Source organism: Sebastes fasciatus, chromosome 2 (assembly GCF_043250625.1).
Source record: "Sebastes fasciatus isolate fSebFas1 chromosome 2, fSebFas1.pri, whole genome shotgun sequence".
NCBI lineage: Eukaryota > Metazoa > Chordata > Actinopteri > Perciformes > Sebastidae > Sebastes > Sebastes fasciatus.
The window spans coordinates 40854464-40876921 of NC_133796.1; the positions used below are offsets into that span (position 1 = coordinate 40854464).

General features: G+C 43.0%; 2 protein-coding genes across 5 annotated transcripts in view; one reads left to right on the forward strand and one right to left on the reverse strand.

The window, feature by feature from the left end:
• arnt2 (aryl-hydrocarbon receptor nuclear translocator 2) overlaps positions 1 to 476 on the reverse strand; it is a 105352-nt gene extending 104876 nt beyond the window's left edge. For 2 of the 4 annotated variants that reach the window (XM_074624662.1, XM_074624638.1), the window contains exon 1: positions 111 to 474. In XM_074624662.1, the coding sequence (XP_074480763.1) occupies positions 111 to 141 (31 nt within the window). In that variant the 5' untranslated portion in view covers positions 142 to 474. Of the gene's footprint in view, positions 1 to 110 lie in introns of all 4 variants that reach the window. The other 2 variants (XM_074624647.1, XM_074624654.1) reach the window with 2 other exon arrangements.
• A 3390-nt stretch (positions 477 to 3866) lies between these two features.
• The window catches only part of ctxnd1 (cortexin domain containing 1), a 45950-nt gene continuing 27358 nt past the window's right edge, over positions 3867 to 22458 (forward strand). Inside the window, exon 1 of the mRNA XM_074624831.1 lies at positions 3867 to 4264. The gene's annotated coding sequence lies outside the window, so the exon portion shown is untranslated. The remainder of the gene's footprint in view (positions 4265 to 22458) is intronic.

A 22458-nucleotide genomic window follows, 5' to 3' on the forward strand; every position in this document is an offset into this window, starting at 1 on the left:
CTTCAGCAACAGTCGGAAGATAAAAGCAGCTTCTTTCTCTGTTCTACATCAACATGAACGTTAGTTAACGGTCCGGTTCTCCTCCACCAACACACCCGGTACTGACTTACCGGACGGGTTGACCGCGGCGGGAGCTGCCATGTTTCCTCAATGGAGAAAAATAACCAAACGGCAGCGATGGAGATGAGATGACGCACAATACGGCCACAGAGAGAGAGAGAGCAGAGAGCAGAGAGCCCCGGTAGAGACCGACTAAACTCCGCGGGATTGGCACGCGAGGCTCGGTCCAACCGCCTCACATCCGTTAACGGAGGAACACTAGTCTGGATTCTAACCGCTGAAATAAAAGCTGTTTCTGTTTGGAATAATTGAGCCTCTCTAGCGTGTGTTTAATGAAAATGTTCTCCAAGACCAGATTTAGTCAAATGCAAGATGTCTGAATGGAAGCACCGCGAGATTTTAGGGCTGCTTGAATAAATTAATGTTATACAGAGAGAGACTGGTGAGAGACTGCTGCAGTGATGGATGCGAGGCTGAGATCAATGCTACATAGTGGTTTAAGTTTGGTTGTTAAAGTGTTTGTGCTGAGATATATTCACTTTCTAACAGGCCAACTGTGTCCACTATACCAGGCGGTGTTACACCGAAATGTGTGACCACAGAAATGTGTGACCACAGAGGAGCCAGCAACATATGAGGTCACCATTTCTTACGGCTGTCGTCAGGAAATGAGACTCCACTGTTACCTGCATATGTCAGAGAATACGTGACAGAAAACACACAAAACTAAAGTGTTAATTAAAAAAAAAATTATTTTAATATTTTTACTTCAAATATATGGGAAATAGAATAGGATGATGACTGAATTGTACACAGATTTTTTTAATTGATTATATGTGGTTTTTTATGTGTATATACTGCGTGTGCGTATATGTGTATGTATGTTAATATTTATACAGTATATATATATATATAATGTGTATATGTATATATAAATAGATTTTTATTTTATTTTATTCTTTTTAATTTTAAATTGTTTTTTATTTAAAAAAATATATATATATATTATGTTTTTACTTGTGTAAATTATTTTTATTTGTTTATCTATTTTTTGTATATAATATGTTTTTCCTGTATCTATACTGGCTTATTTTATATTAATATTAGGTTCATTTAGTTTCTTTGTACCGAGAATGTTATTATATTGGGGACGTTTGTGAATGTTTGTTATGTTGTTTCAAAATGAACAAAAAAACAATAAATATAGTATTTAAATTTTTTTTTTTAAATATATATTCACAAATATCTAAAAGAAAAGCAAAAGTTAGGTACAGTGGGGTCACATTTTCTGATGACAGCCGTCAGAAATGGTGACCTCATGTTGCTGACCCCTCTGTGGTCACAGATTTTGGTGCAACACCGGAACTCTTCCTCGTGCCAATCGTGGACCACTGTCTTCACCACCAGTAGTGAGATGCTGGTGCAGGTTGGATTAGCTCTTTGCTCAGGTGAGCAACATCATCAGTCACAGACCTGAGTTCACTGTAGAAGACCCTATGTTCAAATAATCCATGAAGGCTACCAGTTTGCTAACATGTCAGCCTTTTCGTACAATTTACTGTAAAGTCACAGTTTATAAAGGCTACATTGTAGGCCGCAGTAATATGCTTGATTTCAGGTGGAAGAATTATTCAAATCATTCACTTAAAGGTCCAGTGTGTAGCATTTCAGGGGATCTATTAGCAGAAATGGAATATATATTCATAACTACGTTTTCATTAGTGTACTGTATAATCACCTGGAACTAAGAATCGTGTTTTCGGTAGCTTACAGTAGAATGAACCCTTCATATCTACATAGGGAGTGAGTCCTCTTCACGGAGTCCTCCATGTTGCTCCACCATCTTTCTACAGTAGCCCAGAATGGACAAACCAAACACTGGCTCTAGAGAGAGCCATCTGTGTTTTTACATCACCTGAAGGCCACCGTAGGTTCTCTATACGTGACATTGCGGTAACATGAGCGCTAAACTGTGGCACCGCCAGCCGCCGTCTGACTTCTGTTGTTCCGAAAGTAGTGTTATTATGGTATGGATGACCTCTGAGCGGGGCGAACAGCGTCAACACGGTTTTGCACTCAGCAGCTCACCTTACCGCAGTCTTGTAAAGGGAGGACTGAGCGGAGGCGTACTCAGTTGGATGCAGTCTGCAACCACACCACTAGATGTCAACATTTAAATAATACACACAAATAATCTATCAATGATAATAATCCAATAATATAATATATATTATTCTGAAATGGGCAATTCTGCATAATGAGTACTTCTACTCACTTCTACTTCTACTTTAAGTATATTTTGATGCTAATACTTTTGTAATTTTTTAAGTAAGATTTTGAATGAATGCATTTAACTATTTGTTAGTATTTGTTTAGTTGAATATTTATATGTTCTGTACATTTATTGCAAATTCTACACACTACACTGTATATTTATGATTTAAAGGTCCCATATCTTGCTCATTTTCAGGTTCATACTTGTATTTTGTGTTTCTACTAGAACATGTTTACATGCTGTAATGTTAAAAAAAACACCTTTATTTTCCTCATACTGTCTGCCTGAATATGCCTGTAATTACCCTCTGCCTGAAACGCTCCGTTTTAGTGCATTTCAATGGAATTGCGTTGCTAGGCAACGGTGTGGGTCCATGTTTACTTCCTGTCAGCTGATGTTATTCACATCCACTGCAACAGGAAACACTTAAACTGATATTGATTCTTTTAAGTGGGCCTTTCTGAGGCTTAAATGTGTTTTGTGATACATTGTTTTGCTCCCGTGCTGGTACTCCTGTCTGCTTCTCCGAACTGGGGGCGCGCCGACCGTCATCTACTGTAGGTAATACACTGACTATGGAGAAGTAGGTCATACAACCCCACTTGAAAAACACCCAGACTATCCCTTCAAGTGCTGCATATTCCCTAACACATTTTCAATTAAATTAGCACAAACCCACTGACATATAGAAAGCCTGGGGCTTTTGGGACCCCTGGGATTCAGGGCCAGGGTCTATTGCCCACTTTGCCAAGTTGGTGATCCAGCCTTGTCAAAGGGGTTATGACAGAAAAAAAAGTCCCTTTAGAGCTGTATTATCAAATTGTGCAATTGGGCTGAAAAAAGAACTGGCAGATACACAACGGATACTATATCAGCTTATATGGTCATTATAGCTAACATGTTAGCAAACAACTGTTGACTTATATCCGGCATAGCTCAGCGTCCAGACACCGACTCGGACAATATTCAGTTAAGCTCTGTTTAAAGTCCTATTCTATATATTTCTTACCGTCAACAAATCCCATAAAAAGACCCAAACCAACAATTAGCCTGTCTCTCAATACGTTCTGACCTCTCTAAGTCCATCGGTTCATACTAAAGACATACATCTTTAAAAACAGCTGACAAATATATAGATCCATTTTTTAAAAATGCATATAGTATAGCAGCAGGACGGTGTATGTGAGATTGAGTCATAATAAACTACAGTGTGTGGGTGTGTGTTCATGGTGATGAAGGACTCATTGATGTGTTTTTAATGGTTTCTAGACAACAATGGAGCTCTATGGCACAGAGGAATACAATATATCAGGTTTTGGATACACACACACCGACAATACTTGTTAGTAGATACATTCATAGTTTATTTGGGTCCTTTGATTTGATGACAATAAGAAAAATATAGAATATCCTTAGATTTATCAGGTATACAGATTATACAAATCTCTGTAAATCTGTACACTAAATAAATATAGTCTCAATCCATATAAGTCCTAAATTGAAAATATAATTCCATATAGCTCCTTGTAGAAGTAAAGATGCAAAACATGGAATTTGGCTATCTCTATATTATATACACGTAAAGATATTTAGGTTTCAGATGTATAGAAAGTACAAAACCTCACTGGCATGTTTCACTGAGGGATCTCACAGCCCCAGTTAAGCAGCTATGATGCCATACACACACCCACACACAAAGCGAGAGTGGAGCAGGAGCAGGGAAGTGTGCAGCACTGCTCTGCTCTGCTCTGCTTGTGGGGTTCAGTATGCAGAGGAAGGATGCAGCTTTTCTTTAACTTGCCACCCTCCCTCAACTCCTCACCTGCCTCGCCACCTCCTTCTCCTCCCTCTTTTTCGTAGCGGTTCCTCAGTGCAGACCGGGCGCCATCCTATACCTTCAGCAGCCGTGCAGGATGTGAAGGGAAGCAGGTAAGAAGCCCTCAGATTCCTCCGCTGGCTGGCTCTCTTTCTCTCTTTATCTCTCTGCACTGCACTGCACCGGCAACAGTTCTTCATTTGTTAGTGCATGCTGTGATATCTGCCGTGCTGGATGATCACAGTCGTTGATGTTCTGAAGTGTCTGTGTGAGGATTTTCTAGCAGAAATCGAAGAAGCTTTGACAAGTGTGTATAATGCTCATTGTGTTCAGGTTGTCATTTGTGCAGTTGAGTGTTGAATCGCTACACTGTCATTTGTAATTTTCCTGTTCTGAATTGTTTTTTAAAAATGTTATTATAGTTAAAGGGACTATTTGTAAGAATCAGAAATGGCTTGTTAACAGTGACACCTGTGGCCGTTAAGTCAACTAAAGTCAGCGTCCTGTTGCTCGCGCTTGTGCTCGCTCTACATAGACATGAACAAGCATCGCTCAAAACTGAGGCGACACACGTCAGCTAAAACCAAAATATCACTCTATATTTCAGCTAATGTTAGCTGACCAGACGAAGGTCTCTCCATGAATCAATGCTGATCCTAGTGTTGGCTTTTCCTGCCTCAGCCTCCAGACCGCGGCCGGAGGGAACAGGGGAGACACCGGAGTTTTGGTCAGAGACGATAACGTTTCTCTCTGAGGAGCCCCGTCACTTCACAAGACACGGGAAACCTCTGTTGGTCTGGAGGAGCTGCAGCAGTTATTTCTGCACAAACGTCCACTGTACATTCACTAGATATTCTCAGAGCTAAACTAACTCTTCTGCAGTGTGGAGTGTGCGCGCATGCACGTGAGAGGTGGAGCAAGCTGAGCGAGTGAAAACGAGCGCGGTGTGTGAGTGAAGGCAGGCGGAGGAGCAAAGTACAGCAGAGACTCCGGTCCTTGAGACCAAAGCTACGGAATCCCCCGCATCCTCCGACCGCGGCCAACACTGTTTAACAGACGGGCTTCACTAGATACAACCAAGAGGTTTTGGTGCTTCCGTGTAGTTTGTGTTGGAGTCTGAGTCTGAACAGCGTAGCCACACGGGAGCGCGCATGGGACACTAACCCGGATTGATTTATACGTGTAAGAAGTTACAAACAGTCCCTTTAATATTAGACTGACTCCATTCAAATGAATGAGAGCACTGTGTTTTTCACGGAGGACTGAAGTTGGTAGCTCATTTTTTACTGGTGGGTTCATGAACCTACAGTAGCATTTGAATGTGGAGACATGGATCAGAGTATGACAGATCTCCAATGCAATGAGCTGAACCTGACTTGCATTCACGGCTTCGAGAATAAGATGACTGTAGCAACAGTGACTGCTCATTCTGAATGAGAGAGTTTGAATCCAAGTTTTATCATTGCAGTGTCTGCACTTTATTTTCCCTCTCTGTGCAGCATCATTAAATATCATTTTACACTGCCTACTTTACATTATCTGCTTCATTTAAACCTCTTTTAATAGGAAACTTGCTGGCTTTAGCAGGAGGGTTAGAACAATGGAGAGGGACTGAGAGAGTGTCAGGATTGATTTCACGACAGTTTTCTGTTATCTATTGCTTTTCTAGCAGCTCAGCACTGTACCATTTATTTCAGTTCATAGTAACACTAGTCCAAATAAAGGTCAATCCTGACCTCAGACAAATATGAAATGCAGCGTGTCTTTTCCTGTTCGTGTTTGGTACAGAGATGAAGCCCAAAGCAATAGGTCATCATCATTCAGAGCTGTGGATGACATTATAGTGATGTCATTAGTATCTCAGTTTGGCTTCTTTGGAGACTAAAAGTTTATAATAGAGAGCCTGTGTTGTATCACAATAGGCTCGTTGGAGATGAGCCAGGCCTGCGCAGAATCGCTCACCGGCGATCGCCGCGCAATGAGTGCCGGTTAGATTTGTGTCCGACTTGATGCCGACTCGCTCTGACGTCATGCACACGTGAGCAACGATAACCTCACGAGGCGGCTGCAGTTTTTAGAGCCAGGCGCCGCAGTTGCTCTCCACCGACTGCAAGACCCAGGGCATTATGGGAAATGCCTGGCTCGCGCCTGATCAAAGAGCTGATTGGCTCTTAGTTTTGACAGCAAACACCGCATGCTGTAGAAAGTCACAACTTTCTGTGTAATTGTAATATTGAATGCTAGATTGTAGGATATTAGTCTCATGTTGTGCAATGAAGGTTTCATCTGTTAACAAACACATCTTGTGTGGTTGATAATAATAATTATTATAATAATGAAGGTTATCTATATATAGCACTTATCATAACGAGTGTTTATTACAAAGAGCTTTACAAGGCGGACATAAAAATAATAAAGGATAGAATCCAACGCCAGACACACGCACATTTCCACATAGATTTACAAACAAATATAAATAAATCAGAATGTGATCTGAAAACTACAAGTGGCCTACAGATCTAACAGGATGTCACTATCTCTGTGACTTCCTGTAAATTCAGTGAAGGCTGCTGGAAACGGCTGGAAACCATCCGACTTGACCGCAGCTTTTAGTCACCGCCCCCTGCGGCTGCCGCCTGACCTCGTCTACTTTCCAGATAAGGCCCAGTTCATCTCCAACGAGCCTATTGACAATGTTAACACACTGATGTTTTGCAGGGATACCACCATCTTAGTTTAGCTTGTTAGCATACTAACATTTGCTAAATAGCGAGGCTGATGGGAGTGTCATTAGTGCAGGTATTTGGTCTGAATCCATTTGATTGAATTAGTCCAATCACAGTCTCAGTACAGGTGTGAATGCACCCAACATGTAGATCCGATCACTCAGACCACATTCAGAGGTGGTCTGGGCCACATATGGCCACATTCTTATAGCAGTTTGTACGCAAATGTGTCCTGGGCCACATTAAGGACCGCCTACACAACTGACATCCCGCTTGGATCCGCGGGGTCTTGTACCTGCCTTTACAACGGTATTTTATTATATATATCTATATATCTATAGGCTGTGTATCGACAGACTATCAGACTATACCAGGGGTCGGCAACCTCTACTATCAAAAGAGCCATTTTAGGCAAAAAAAAACTCTGTTTGGAGCCGCAAAACATTTGCAGTGAGGTATGGGGTCACATTGAGGGAAAAAAATCAGAGATTTCGAGAATAAAGTCATAACTTTACGAGAAGAAAAGTCGTAATATTACGAGAATAAAGTCATAACTTTACGAGAAGAAAAGTCGTAATATTACGAGAATAAAGTCATAACTTTACGAGAAGAAAAGTCGTAATATTACGAGAATAAAGTCATAACTTTACGAGACAAAATAAAATAACACGTAAAATTACTACTACTATACTACTATACATATATATACTAATATTATGACTTTATTCTCATAATACTACAACTTTTTTCTCTTAAACTTCTGATTTGATTCTCATAATATTCCGACTTTTTTTCTCGTAACATTATGACTTTATTCTCGTAATATTCTGACTTTATTCTTTTTTTCCTCAATGTGGCCCTAATACTCTGTCGTTATCAGTTATCCATTTCCCTTTTTATAAATCCACAGGGAGCCACTGGAGAGGGGCTAAAGAGCTGCATGTGGCTCCGGAGCCGCAGGTTGCCGACCCCTTGACTATACTCTTGGTATTGTGCCGGTGTTTTTGACCCAGTGCTCTGCACAGAGCTGACTCTCGCTTACCCGCCCTCCCACCCGCTCGCCCTCATTCTCGGCTCTCTGAAGCTCTGTACCCCGCTGTTGCTTGGAAAAGGCGGCGGGGTCGGCGGCATGGAGGTATTTTAATGATATTAAAATGTTCCATATTCACAAATATTTAAGATATTACTACTGACATTCCTGTAATATTATGTCACAACGGCTGCTGTATTAGCCGTGTGTTTACTATGTGTTTATTTGCATATAGAGCGGGGAAGTGAGATCTGATCACAAGTGGTCACATGTGGAGACGCATTCTAATGCCAGGTGTGAACAGACGTACTTAGAGCTGTCCACTTGTGATCAGATCACTGAAAACGCGTATTAATGCCAGGTGTGAACAGGGCCTTTGATCCAGATTACAAATGTTGAAATAATAAATAAAATATATATTTCGAAATAATCACCCCCGGTGAATAAGCACTCTTTCACCATAGTATTTATCACCCAGCTGGGCGGCTCTATAGCACAGATTACTTACTGATATATAATACAATTCAATTTCACGGCCTCTCTTCTAGACGCTTTAACTTCACTGCACACCAGGGACTCCATTCCATTCGGCTCACCTGTCATGGTTGGAGCGCCATCGGTTGTAACTCCACAGCTTCAGAAATTCTCTTTCTGTCTCTCTCTCTTGACTGTGAGGCCTTTTAGTCGCTGTCTGGAATCTCCTGCATGGCTTTCATGGTACTGCTGCCACATCTAGTGTCAGAGACTGGCAAAGCCTCTTTGGTATGGAAAGAGCACCCAAGCAGTCTACACATATAGTGAGAGTGACTCCGAGCACTGACAATAGGAAATGCATTTTAAAGGGACTGTTTGTAACTTCTTACACGTATAAATCAATGCGGGTCGGTGTCCCATGCGCGCTAACGTGTGGCTACGCTGTTCAGACTCAGACTCCAACACAAACTACATGGAAGCACCAAAACCTCTTGGTTGTATTTAGTGAAGCCCGTCTGTTAAACAGTGTTGGCCGCGGTCGGAGGACGCGGGGGAGACCGTAGCTTTGGTCTCCAGGGCCGGAGTCTCTGCTGTACTCTGCTCCTCTGCCTGCCTTCACTCACACACCGCGCTCGTTCTCACTCTTTCGCTCCACTCTCACGTGCATGCGTGCACACTCCACACTGCAGAAGAGTTAGTTTAGCTCTGAGAATATCTAGTGAATGAACAGTGGACGTTTGTGCAGAAATAACTGCTGCAGCTCCTCCAGACCAACAGAGGTTTCCCGTGTCTTGTGAAGTGACGGGGCTCCGCAGAGAGAAACGTTATCGTCTCTGACCAAAACTCCGGTGTCTCCCCTGTTCCCTCCGGCCGCGGTCGGGAGGCTGAGGCAGGAAAAGCCAACACTAGGATCAGCATTGATTCATGGAGAGACCTTCGTCTGGTCAGCTAACATTACTGCCAAGCAGCTGAAATATAGAGTGATATGTGGTTTTAGCTGACGTGTGTCGCCTCACTGTGTTGAGCGATGCTCGTTCATGTCTATGTAGAGCGAGCACAAGCGCGAGCAACAGGACGCTGACTTTTGTTGATTTAACGGCCACAGGTGAAGCTGTTAACAAACAGTCCCTTTAAAATAACTCACAGGCCATATTGATTACGGTGTCAGGCTGCACATGGTGGTATGGACGCCCCTATCATTTAGCCAGTATGATATAGGAGAAAATGGGAACAATTCACAATTAGAATGAACTCAGCGCAGACACATCAACATACACTATTTAGTTTTTGTGCACGTGTATATCTGCATAGAAAGAAGTCAGACTGCAAACCGTGACCGAGTCAAATCTCAGACTTCCATTTGAAAAACTAGACTCCATCACATTCAGATTATCAACCAATAAATTGCTGTAACAATAAAAGTCTTAATATCTTGGTTGAGGGGGCTGGCACAGAGACCGGCGAGGCGTACTGTATGTTGTAAAGTCTGCTGTGGAGAAAATTCTTCCTCCAAAAATCATTCCAGCAAAAATGTATTTTATATTCAACATATATCATGATGTCAGCAGATATAAAAAAACAACAACAACACTTTATTTCAATCCAGCGTTAACTCGGTTACAATCATCCAACCAGTGCGTGTTTCTAGATGGGACATGTGTCTGAGGTAGAGAATTCACTCATATTAAAAATAGGATCCTTTCCTACTTTGAAATGGACTCGACATGTAGTAGGCAATCCATCATATATGTAGACACAGTCTTGGATTTGATGTTACAGCAGAGGCCTGTACTACGAAGCAGGATTTGGGGTTAGCGAGGTAACTTCAGGGTTAACCCTTCAGGGTTTTCCGTCCTACGAAGGTGGATCACTTCTTACCGGGGTAGATCGCCATGGTAACTGATGCTGAACAGCTAACCTGCTCCGGAGCAGGTTATGTTCCAGATAACAGATCAACTCGTATAAAAGCACCGCCTACTGACCAATCAGAGCTCGGTGCGCAGATCGTATGGTAATATGACACACATATGAAGAAGTTTAAGTCATAATCCAGACTAAAAACAACACAGTTTAAACTGACAGATGCAAGAAGGACAGCTGGATTTATGCTCTAGGTGTTTACCGCTTTAAATTATATTTTTACATTTATTTTTTTACTTGCTCTTGAGTTCGTTTCACACCGCCGGAGACGGGACGCAGCTGAAAGAAGGTTGAAATAGTCATACACGCTTGATAATTGTCAATGGGCATATTGAGGTGTAATCCATCCATCCATTACATTTCTTAGAGCTATTTATATCGAAACGACTATATCTGACTTTTGAGTGTTCCATTAATAAATCTGTTAATTTACGCATTCACACATGGGGAGTTTTTTCTTTTGCCAGCTGTCCTTCCTGCATTTGGAAGCTTCAACTGGGTTAATTTTAATCTGGATTATGTGTTTAACTTCTTCGTATTTGTTTAATATAGTTTCTTCCTTTGTAAAATGTGCCACCTTGCCTGTCTGTCTGCTGACAGTAGACTTGTCCATGTCTGTGATTGGTCAGATGCTGCAAACACCTCTCCCTTCGTGTGAACGCGCTTACAGCCAGACTGAGAAACTCTGTGTTGATTTACCGAGTTGATAACCAGCGTCGTAGGACCGCTTAGCGTGATCTCGTTTGTTAGGGTTAGTGAAGACAGGTAACAAGAAGATACCCTGGGTATGTTGAACTCGCGTCATAGTACAGGCCTCTGATGTTGGTCTAACCGGGATCTGATCCAGTTAGTGGTCCATGTTTGATACGATAGATGTGATGCAGTTTGATTAGCATACTATAGTGTATGATTTGTCACTCACATCTAGGGACAGGTGTTGCAAATTAGCATCCACTACAAGCACTATGATACTTGCATCAGATAGTCGTTTTTAAGTTGTCTATGTACATTGTATTGGTCCCTATCAAATAAACCATGAAATGAAAATCAATCATTGGCCCTGTTCAGACCTGACATTAACATGCATCCTGTGTGATCGGATCATAAGAGGACAGCTCTGAGTACAGGTGTGAACGCACTCAAGACACATTGAGGTCTGATCGACCACATTCAGAGGTGGTCTGGACCGCATATGGACCCATTCTCTTAGCAATATGTACGCAAATGTGTCCTGGGCCACATTAAAGGTCCCATATCGTGCTCATTTTCAGGTTCATACTTGTATTTTGTGTTTCTACTAGAATATTTTTACATGCTGTAATGTAAAAAAAAACTTAATTTTCTTCATACTGTGCCTGAATATACCTGTATTCACCCTCAGTCCGAAACGCTCCATTTTAGCACATTTCAACGGAATTGCGTTACTAGGCAACAGCTTGGGTCCATGTTTACTTCCTGTCAGCTGATGTTATTTACATACACTGCAACCGGAAATAAACTGGGACACATTTAGTATGTTTACGTTTAAAACTTTGAAATGGTCTATATGTTGTGGATTTGTGACATAACAAAATTACAGAAATCCTGACGTTTTGTTTCAAATGCAGAGTTTCTGAATACGGGCTGTGTGTATTTCTCCATGGATTGAGCGTTTCGATACTTTCACAGTATTCATATAGGACTTGAACCTGCTTTATAATAAAAAAGACATGAAAATCTCACTTTTTACAATATGGGACCTTTAAGTACCGCCTACTCTACTGACGTGCCGCTGGGATCCGCGGGAGTTCCTCAAGTGAATAGACAGATGCAAGCGCTCCTCTGCTTCGCGGCATGGAAACAGCCTCTGTGCTCTACTGTATTCTGTCGGTACAACTTATTAAAATATATCCTATCTATAGGCTACATATCTACAGACTATCAGACTGGGCACAGGAAGTGCATTTTTAACATATTGTCAGAGATGTGTCGTGTTTTTGTTCCGGAGATGATTCCCGCTTGCTTGCTCGCTCTCATCCCGGGCACTCTGAAGCTCTGTACACCATTGTCGCCTGGCAAAGGCAGCGGTGTCGGCGGCATGGAGGTCCCCGGGTATCACCCAAGATGCATGTTAATGCCAGGGATAGGGCCATAAAAATAAAGTGTTGGACAAAGTGAAATTCTGACCTGATAATGGCCCTATGGTTAGATAGGGAGTGAGGGGTGAAATTAAGGGATAACCAGTTATGATTATTGATCCTGAGGGGATTATCCATCTGATAGCTGTTAAGAGATTTCACCCAAACCTCAAATGTTAATCAGCTGGTGAGGCGAAGCACTGATGACAATGCTGCACTCTTCCCACAACTCTGCCAGAAATACATCCAGTTGCCCAAACTTCAACATTGGTGTGAAAATAGGGAAATATTTGACTGTGCTCACTTCACTGATCAGAATTTAACAGGCTCCTTTCAAGATTTCGCTGCCATTGAGAAGAACATCAAACTGTTTCTCTGCTGTGGAAGGTGTGCTGCAGGACGTGCAGTTGGAGCTTATTAAAATGCGATGTGATGATACGTTCTGTAGTCGCCACCAGCAGCTCCAACTGTCAGAGTTCTACGGGGGTTTCGAAAAGTCCTGGGGCTTCATGTACAAAAGACTGCGCAGCTTTCACACTGGAAGATGGCGTACTCACAAAAATGGAAAAGTACATAAGCACAGATATTTCCACATGTATAAAACCGTGCGTACGCCTGTTCCTGCGCACCTTTCCTTTATACATCCCAATTTACGTGAAATTGGGCGCAGCTGCACGTGACACTTGGCCCGCCTTGTCTCCTCCCATTATAACTATGCAAATGACTATAAACAGGCGCCATGTTGTCACCTATTGTCCAAATAACAATAACAACGGCAAATCAGCTGGAAAAGGAACAAAAAAATAAGAATTTCACCGAGTGTGGAATTGAAGTGTTTGTTACTGAGGTGGAAGCTAGAAAACATATTTTATTTGATGGTCTTTCCTCGGGAATCAGTAACAAATGCAACGTGTCTCCACAGCAGCTGAACGTGCACTTCCGAAGCCGCACGGATCCGCTGCACACCGGGCCTCGACTGCTGAGGGGCGCCGGTCTGGCCACGTCCTCACTAACGCTGTTTTGGAGTCACAGAGAGAGATATATGTATATATATATATATATGATGTTGATTTATAAAAAGACAGAATTCATGCTTTGTCAGGTCTGTTACCATGACGACAAGCAAACAACTTTTAAAATGCCTTGTTTTCTGAATGGAGTTTGGATTGATCAGTGCCAGGCTATGCTAACATTGTAGCTGCTCCATTAACACTCCATCTAGGAATAAATACGGCAGCAACAACGTCAGTGATGACATAAACCTTCGCGAAGTATGTATATATTGTTACAAACCACTTATATGATGAATGAAGAGTCTTGTTTGTCCATGTGGACCCTGGCAAGAAAAGTTTGGACCCCCGTGCTTTAGGGAGATGCTGACCCCCAGGCTGAGAAGCAGTGATCTCTGGGCAGACCTCAATGAAATCTTAAAGGGTCATTTCACTTAAATTTGAAAAGAAAAATGGAGCAAATAGAGGAGAATTTTTTTCATGTGTGTTGCTCAAAGCACTGAAATATTACACGTGGATTCATGCCATTTTATGGTGATTCTTTGGCACAAAGTAGTTCCAATAAAACCTGTTGATGGTGTTGTTGTTGATAATCCACTGCAACAAGGACATTGCTGCTGGAGATACGCCTTAGTGTTGAAATTTTCAAATGTCCCTTTTCAATATTTGTGCACCACAAAGTGGAGGTCAAAGGTTCAGAAGCAAATATCTCAAAACTCGGCATAGAACCACATAGACTGTTGCTTTAGTCAGTTTAGTTTGTTGTGTTGACTTTAAAAGCAAGTGAAGCTGACCTGCTGTGCACTGGCGAAAAGATTAGCATGCAGTGTAATTGAACACTCACTCTAATTTACCTACAGTGTAATTAGTGCCTATAATTACACGGTCCGTTCCATGGAAGGAAAATATTGGGAAAATATTAGGAATTACATTATAGTTAGATATTTTGTGAAGATTTCACAAAAGTGTGCAATAAATATGGCAGCTCTTACCAGAATGAAATGAATATGTAAGAATAACGGCGCAACATCTCTGCCTTGAACAGGCTGTGTGAAAGGGGCTGATGGGAGAAAGCGGCCGAACCTCTATCACTTTTCATGTGTACAAGTGACCCGCTTAAAGCTGCAGTGGGTAGAAATGGAGCAAATATGATTAAAAAAAGTTATTTTTATCAAACGGTGACTATATCCTGACAGTAGTGCATGAAACAAGTAATCCGAAGAAAATCATGTGTCCTCCGGTGCTCCTAATGGCCTAATTGTCTAAGTACGACTACTGACTACGAGAAAAATAAGTTTTAATACAGGAATTTTTCTTTACTGGCAAGCCAATTATCTGTCCTAATCCAAATGTGGTAAAGGGGGTATTCGTTCCACTGGTGGTACCTGCAGCTTTAGTGACAGTTATCAGATGAGGCATGTGGAGGCTGTAGAGCCGTAGACCTCCCTGTAAGGTCTATTATCTAATCTGTATTGCTGGACTGAAGTACTGTAGCCTTTCTGCTGAAAACCTCGTTTGTGGGTATTACTGGGCCGGCTTTGTCATTTTTCCTCCCCAGCTCCCAGTTCAGCTGTGTTCAGTCTGAAGAAGAAAGGAACAAGGGAGAGTGAAAGGCCGACCCTGACGATCCCTGGAGTGCAGAGCCAACACAGTTTGGGTTGGGGGTGGGGTAGGGGGGTTTCCTCTCCTCCCATCTGTTTCTGCTGAACACAATGAAGAGTCAATGAATGTGGCAAAGACGGCAGATGTGGCTCTGTCTGTCACCATACGCCTTTCTGTAGTTCACATTCACACTTGTCCCACTATACTTGTATTTGTATTTTACACACGATTGAAAATTAATTTCTCCCCCATTTTATTTTTTGACTGTAAGTGAGGATGTTTGTAGGTGTTAAACTAAACTCAGTTCCCTTGTCATTTTATTTGCAGAATAGAGCGCATTGTGTGTGGTACTCCTCCTTCAAAGTGTTAAGAGTTCCAAGGCCACCAGCATCAATTTGATAGGGTTGAGGTGCTTCTTCATTTGAGAGTAGAGAGAACTGCTATTTTTAATACACATTGGACCTCATGCAGCAACATTCTCTTACATTTTATTTAAATTTTCTGTTAAAGGGACTGTTTATAACTTCTTACACGTATAAATCATTGCGGGTCGGTGTCCCATGCGCGCTCCCCTGTGGCTACGCTGTTCAGACTCAGACTCCAACACAAACTACACGGAAGCACCAAAACCTCTTGGTTGTATCTAGTGAAGCCCGTCTGTTAAACATTGTTGGCCGCGGTCGGAGGACGCAGGGGAGACCGTAGCTTTGGTCTCCAGGACCGGAGTCTCTGCTGTACTCTGCTCCTCTGCTCCTCTGCCTGCCTTCACTCACACACCGCGCTCGTTCTCGCTCTTTCGTTCCACTCTCACGGTCATGCGCGCACACTCCACACTGCAGAAGAGTTAGATTAGCTCTGAGAATATCTAGTGAATGTACAGTGGATGTTTGTGCAGAAATAACTGCTGCGGCTCCTCCAGACCAACAGAGGTTTCCCGTGTCTTGTGAAGTGACGGGGCTCCTCAGAGAGAAACATTATCGTCTCCGACCAAAACTCCGGCGTCTCCCCTGTTCCCTCCGACCGCGGTCGGGAGGCTGAGGCAGGAAAAGCCAACACTAGGATCAGCATTGATTCATGGAGAGACCTTCGTCTGGTCAGCTAACATTACTGCCAAGCAGCTGAAATATAGAGTGATATTGTGCTTTTAGCTGACGTGTGTCTCCTCACTGTTTTGAGCGATGCTTATTCATGTCTATGTAGAGCGAGCACAAGCGCGAGCAACAGGACGCTGACTTTCGTTGACTTAACGGCCACAGGTGTCACTGTTAACAAGACATTTCTGATTCTTACAAACAGTCCCTTTAAGAGAAAAAATAAGAGAAGTCAACTCCAGATGCACCAAACGTTCTGATCATCCAAATCTGCTCTTAACCAGGTGTGCTGGATGATGAATCCCACTTGATCATAAATTGGAGGCGTGTGGCCGATTGTTTATTATCAGCACAGCATAGGTAACGCCTCCTAAACAGGGCAGGTGTTGTGCCGTGTGCAAATACTCAAAAAATGCCCAAAAACTAGAGAGATGCCACCAAAAAGGGCTGTAAGAAGAAGAACTTCAGCAGTAGTGAAATTGAGGTATGGTTAAATAAAGTTAAACAAAGTAAACGTGACTTTCCAGAGTGTCAGTACTGGCGTTGCAGGAAAACCAAAAAGCATCTAAGAGCAGTATGTAAACCATTCAGAAGCTGAACACACGCAGTATCATCCAAGGGTATTAAAATCTTAATTGGGATCAATGGACCAATAGAATTTCTTTATTAATCCAATCATTATAATCACTTTAACACATACAATAATCTAAATTTCATTATAGGATATTCATGCCTTATACAAGATGTTTTTAAATCTTGGTAAGAGTACTCTCGACCACTCGTAACATTTTCTATTACCTAAGAGAAGATTGAAGATTCCTTTATTGTTACATCTGCATATACAGATTCAAATCTTTTGTTTTGGCTCCTCGACATAGCAGCATAATAGCAATGAAAGTGAACAGTAGAGACATTAAAAGGTAACATTACGGTAAAATAAAATACGATATAATACAATATAATAAAATAATAAAATAAATAATGTGCATATAGTGTGCAAATAAGCATATAAGGTGCTGTGTGTGTACGTGTGAAAATGTGTATGTGTGGCCGGGTCCAACAGCCAATGGCAAGGCCGAATATTAAAGGTCACATATTATGCTCATTTCCAGGTTCATAGATGTATTTTAATGTTGCACTAGAACATTTTTACATGCTGCAATGTTCAAAAAACCCTTTATTCTTCTCATACTGCAGCCTGAGTCTGCCTGCCTCAGAGCCTAATTCAGCCTCTGTCTGAAACCCCTGATTCACAGCCTGTCTCCTCCCACTCTGCTCTGATTGGTCAGCGTTTTCTGTCAATCAAACGTCCTCAACAACACAGCGTCACTATCTCCCCCTCCCTCCCGGAGAAGCTCTGGAGAGAGAGGAGCTAGAATAAAGTTTATAAACCACTTTAAAGTTTATAAACCAGAAACTTCACCCAGCGCACGTGACCGGAGGAATCTGATCAGAAATCGGCGACAAATGATGAACATCTGCGGTCCAGATTCCAGGTTTTCCTGACGGTTTCTCTCAGGTAAATAATGCTATTTATAGCTCTGTTAGTTAGCTCAGTGTTTACCTTATGCATCAACTCTGTAAACCGTAAACATACACTCTGTTTTACGTTTGTCTTTACAGATCCAACTGTGAGAAATGACCGACAGAATCATCCCAGAGGAGAGCAGACAGCTGAGAGCAGATGGGAGATACAGAGCTAACCCGTTAGCATGTAGCTACATGCTAACGGGTTAGCTACATGCTACCGCTATCAAATCAAATCAAATCAAATCAATTTATTTTTGTATAGCGTCAAATCACAACAGAAGTTATCTCAAGACGCTTTATATATAGAGCAGGTCTATGACCGTACACCATAGTTTAGAGACCCAACAGGATCCACCAAGCGCACTGTGGCCAGGAAAAACTCCCCGATTACTGGGAAGAAACCTGGAGCAGAACCGGGCGCAGGGCGGGCGGCCATCTGCCGAGACCGGCTGGGGGGATAGATAGAGAGAGAGAGAGAGAGAGAGAGAGAGAGAGAGAGAGAGAGAGAGAGAGAAGCAGCCACAATAGCAGTCTAGCAGCTGTAATAGCTAATACAAGTAGGACTGATAACACAAAACCAATAGTGGTGGATGGAAAGAGTGATAATACAACTATCGGAAAGCCAGCACTGTCCAGCATCTCTCCTCAGTACGTCCATGTGTATTGGTGTGGGACGTCCCTGCGATCGATGCCCGTGCGTTGGTTCCTGCAGCATCAGCATGCTTGCTGGGAGCTCTTGATGTCTTTGGCAGTGATTGAGAAGTGTTATTCTCCAGGCTGCCACATTGTCACTAGTTGTTGGAAATCCCTCGTTAGCATTGGTAGTCCCTCGTACAGACGTAGTTAATTAGGGATGGTAGCAGTTGGTGTCAAGCAGGCACCGACGCGGCAGCAGATGCAGCCACAATACCGGAGACCACCAAGATCCAGGTGAAACCCTGCTCCAAATGTACCCATGCTCCAGGTATAACCTCGCTCCAGGTGTGACCCCGCTCCACGGTTAGCTGCGAGACAAGGAGGCACAAGGACTCCCGGGAAGGAATGAAGTTAGTAACAACATGGACATGGGACATGAGTATATACAGAAGGAGAGGGGAGCTCAGTGTGTCATAGGAAGTTCCTTATGACAGTGTGTCATAGGAAGTCCCCCGGCAGTCTATGCCTATAGCAGCTTAAGTATAAGCGTTATCAAAGAGGAAAGTCTTTAGCCTACTCTTAAATGTAGAGACGGTGTCTGCCTCCCGGACTGAAACTGGGAGCTGGTTCCAGAGAAGAGGAGCTTGATAGCTGAAGGCTCTTGCTCCCATTCTACTTTTGGAGACTCTAGGAACCTCAAGTAACCCTGCATTCTGTGAGCGCAGTGCTCTAGTGGGGTAGTAGGGTACTATGAGCTCTTTAAGATATGATGGGGCCTGACCGTTTAGCGCTTTGTAGGTGAGGAGGACGACTTTAAAATCTATTCTGGATTTTACAGGCAGCCAGTGCAGAGAAGCTAATACAGGCGTAATATGATCTCTTTTTCTAGTTCTAGTCAGTACACGTGCTGCAGAATTCTGGATCAACTGGAGAGTCTTTAGAGACTTATTGGAGCAGCCTGATAATAAGGAATTGCAGTAATCGAGTCTAGAGGTAACAAATGCATGGACTAATTTTTCTGCTATGACACGGTGTGTAAACACAGCGACCATCAGGGTGGAAAATAGAAGATGTGAAACAGTAGTCAGTTCATTATTTCTGCTAAAAGATAAATGTATGGAAGATCAGAGTAATGGTATATTATTTACAGTAGTAGCTGTCTCTGTGTTACCATGACTACAGACCACCGGAGCTTAGCTTACCATAGTTTACCAGAGCTGAAGACTTTCTCCTGTACCATGTTAACATAACTGCAGGTGAGATGATTACAAATGCTGTGAATAATTAATATTGTCATCTGTCAACTCAAATAAAGTTTGACTGTGAAACAGAAATGTGTTGTGTTGCTTACAAGTCACTATTTACTACCTGTACTCTGCTACATGCATGACATCAAATATATATAATATATAAATATCATCTGTTTAAACAGTGTAATTACATAAAGCCTTTGTGAAAGAACATGTTATATTTAGATGATGGGAGTACATGAAGCCTGTTCTGCTGGTTCTTGCAGACTAACTGTAGGAGCTACTTTGCTCAAGTTCGGTTGAGGAGGAGAGACAGTGACGCGCTGTGGGGCGGGGTCAGCTACTGAAGGTTCTCTCTGGTTCGACCAGGAAACCCTCACGTGACTTGCATTCCCTAATGACGTCAGAATACAAGGAAAAAAGCGAATTTTTTTTCTGCACCCATTTCCGGACAAACGGAGGAGGAGAAAAAGAGAGAGGATGGTCTTTTATGATACTATGGTGGCCTGTAGACACACTGGGGACAGATATTGATGTTTAAAAGACATGGAAAAGTGCATTTTGCATAATAGGTGACCTTTAAGTGGATTTTGCTAGAATCCGGGACCGCCACCTAGGAAATAACTCAGAGCCCAGGACTCTGATAGATTCAGGTTCTTTTAAAATCAGGGGAGCAGAGTTAAAAACCAGACAGAAGTCTAAAGTCAAATTAAGACCAGATTTATTACAATTTAAATAACATGGATGATACTAAATTAATGATTAATTAAGGCTAAAAAGAATAAAAATGCTGCTAACGGCAAGGTTAAAACCCTATAAAAAGTCCAATCCAGCAGTCCAGTCCAATCCAGCGGTCCAGTCCAATCCAGCAGTCCAGTCCAATCCACCGGTCCATTCCAATCCAGCGGTCCAGTCCATTCAGCAGTCCAGTCCAATCCACCGGTCCAGTCCAATCCAGCGGTCCATTACAATCCAGCGGTCCAGTCCAATCCAGTGGTCCAGTCCATTCAGCAGTCCAGTCCAATCCACCGGTCCAGTCCAATCCACCGGTCCATTCCAATCCAGCGGTCCAGTCCATTCAGCAGTCCAGTCCAATCCACCGGTCCAGTCCAATCTAGCGGTCCATTCCAATCCAGCGGTCCAGTCCATTCAGCAGTCCAGTCCAATCCAGCGGTCCAGTCCATTCAGCAGTCTAGTCCAATCCAGCAGTCCAGTCCAATCCAGTGGTCCAATCCAATCCAGCAGTTCAGTCCAATCTAGCGGTCCAGTCCATTCCAGTAGTCCAGTCCAATCTAGCAGTCCAGTCCAGTCCAATCCAGCAGTCCAGTCCAATACAGCGGTCCAGTCCATTCCAGCAGTCCAGTCCAATCTAGCGGTCCAGTCCAGTCCAATCCAGCGGTCCAGTCCATTCCAGCAGTCCAGTCCAATCCAGCGGTCCAGTCCAGTCCAATCCAGCGGTCCAGTCCATTCCAGTAGTCCAGTCCAATCTAGCGGTCCAGTCCAGTCCAATCCAGCGGCTCCTCACGTTTTTCGCGTCATGGTTTCTCCCGTACTCCTACCACACCGTCTGCCCGTCTCGCCAGCCCCGTCTGAAGCTGTGGAACAACAGAGACATCAGGACCAGTAGTGTGTTCCCCACTGCTAGGCTATCACCACCCCAGCTACGAGCTTTCCTGGCCTGTCTCACTGTGTCCGCCTCTCAAATGTACCAAAGGGTACTCACGGTTTGCCTGGGCGGCAAGAGGCCAACTGCATGCCGACCCAGGTCTGAGTGAATCTGCGTTGGCGGACACGGTCTGCTGCATGTAGTCCCACCGCAACTCGTTGGTCACTGGGCTGGTAGGTGGTAGTCGTCAGGAGAGCTGTTCTACTGCACCGCCATTTCTGGACTGCTTCTTCAAATGAATAAAAACCCGCCTGCTGCGAGCCGCTCCCTCCTTTTTTCCTCTCCGTCTGTACTTTTCCATGTTGAGAGTCAGGTTGTTCTCCTGACACTCACTCATATAGGCCGTCTCATCGTCGTCAGCGACTGTTGTGTCGTCAGCAAACTTGACCATGAGGTTGGAGCTGTACGTAGCCACGCAGTCTTGGGTGTACAAGGAGTAGAGGAGGGGGCTCAGGACACAACCCTACCAAACAGGTAGAGTAAGATGTGAGAGGAGCACAGGGTGCTTTTTACTCTCTTGGTCCTCTCTTGCGCATTAATGCACCAGATTTGTAGACATACTTTCTCAAATTTTTTTCTATTGAGCTAGATTTAGAAAAAAAAACAACAACAACACACAAATGACAAACGGAGCGGATCAAAACGAGGCTTCTTACTGAAATATTGTTGTGACAGTTCATATTTCCCAGAGTTTCCATAGTTGTCTCTTTGTGCTGTGTGTTTGTGTTTTATTTTAACCATTAGTGAGGTGGCTGTTATATTTTTGACAGGTAGCTCATAATAAAGTTTCACTAGTGAACGCTACGCATATAACTGCGAGCGTCAATGTTTGTGCTAAAAATAGTAATCAGTAATCAAGTTAATATCTTCATTTACATCCAGGACAACTGACCCGGTTTTCTCGGCTCATTTTATCTAGACTAATCAGCCGTTCCTCTCACTGTGAGTGACAGGAAAAAATAGGAAGAGGGTGTCCTACAGAAGTTCAGATAAGACGTCGCGCCGAGCTGTGCAGCGCCGTGTTGCTCGCGGCCGGTTAGGACACTCCAATAGAAACCAATGTAATCAAGCCCAAGTACATGTTGTATTGTTTCCTATATGCAAAATTATCACTGTTTTGTGCTTTGTTTTGCATTGCAGTGTTAAGTCCTTCCATTACCAAACTGTATGACTTCATTTTACTTATAGTCTAGCTGTTATTCCGGTTTAGTTTTTTTGTCAGGAGAGAATTCAGCTGAGGGGGCACAGTGACCTT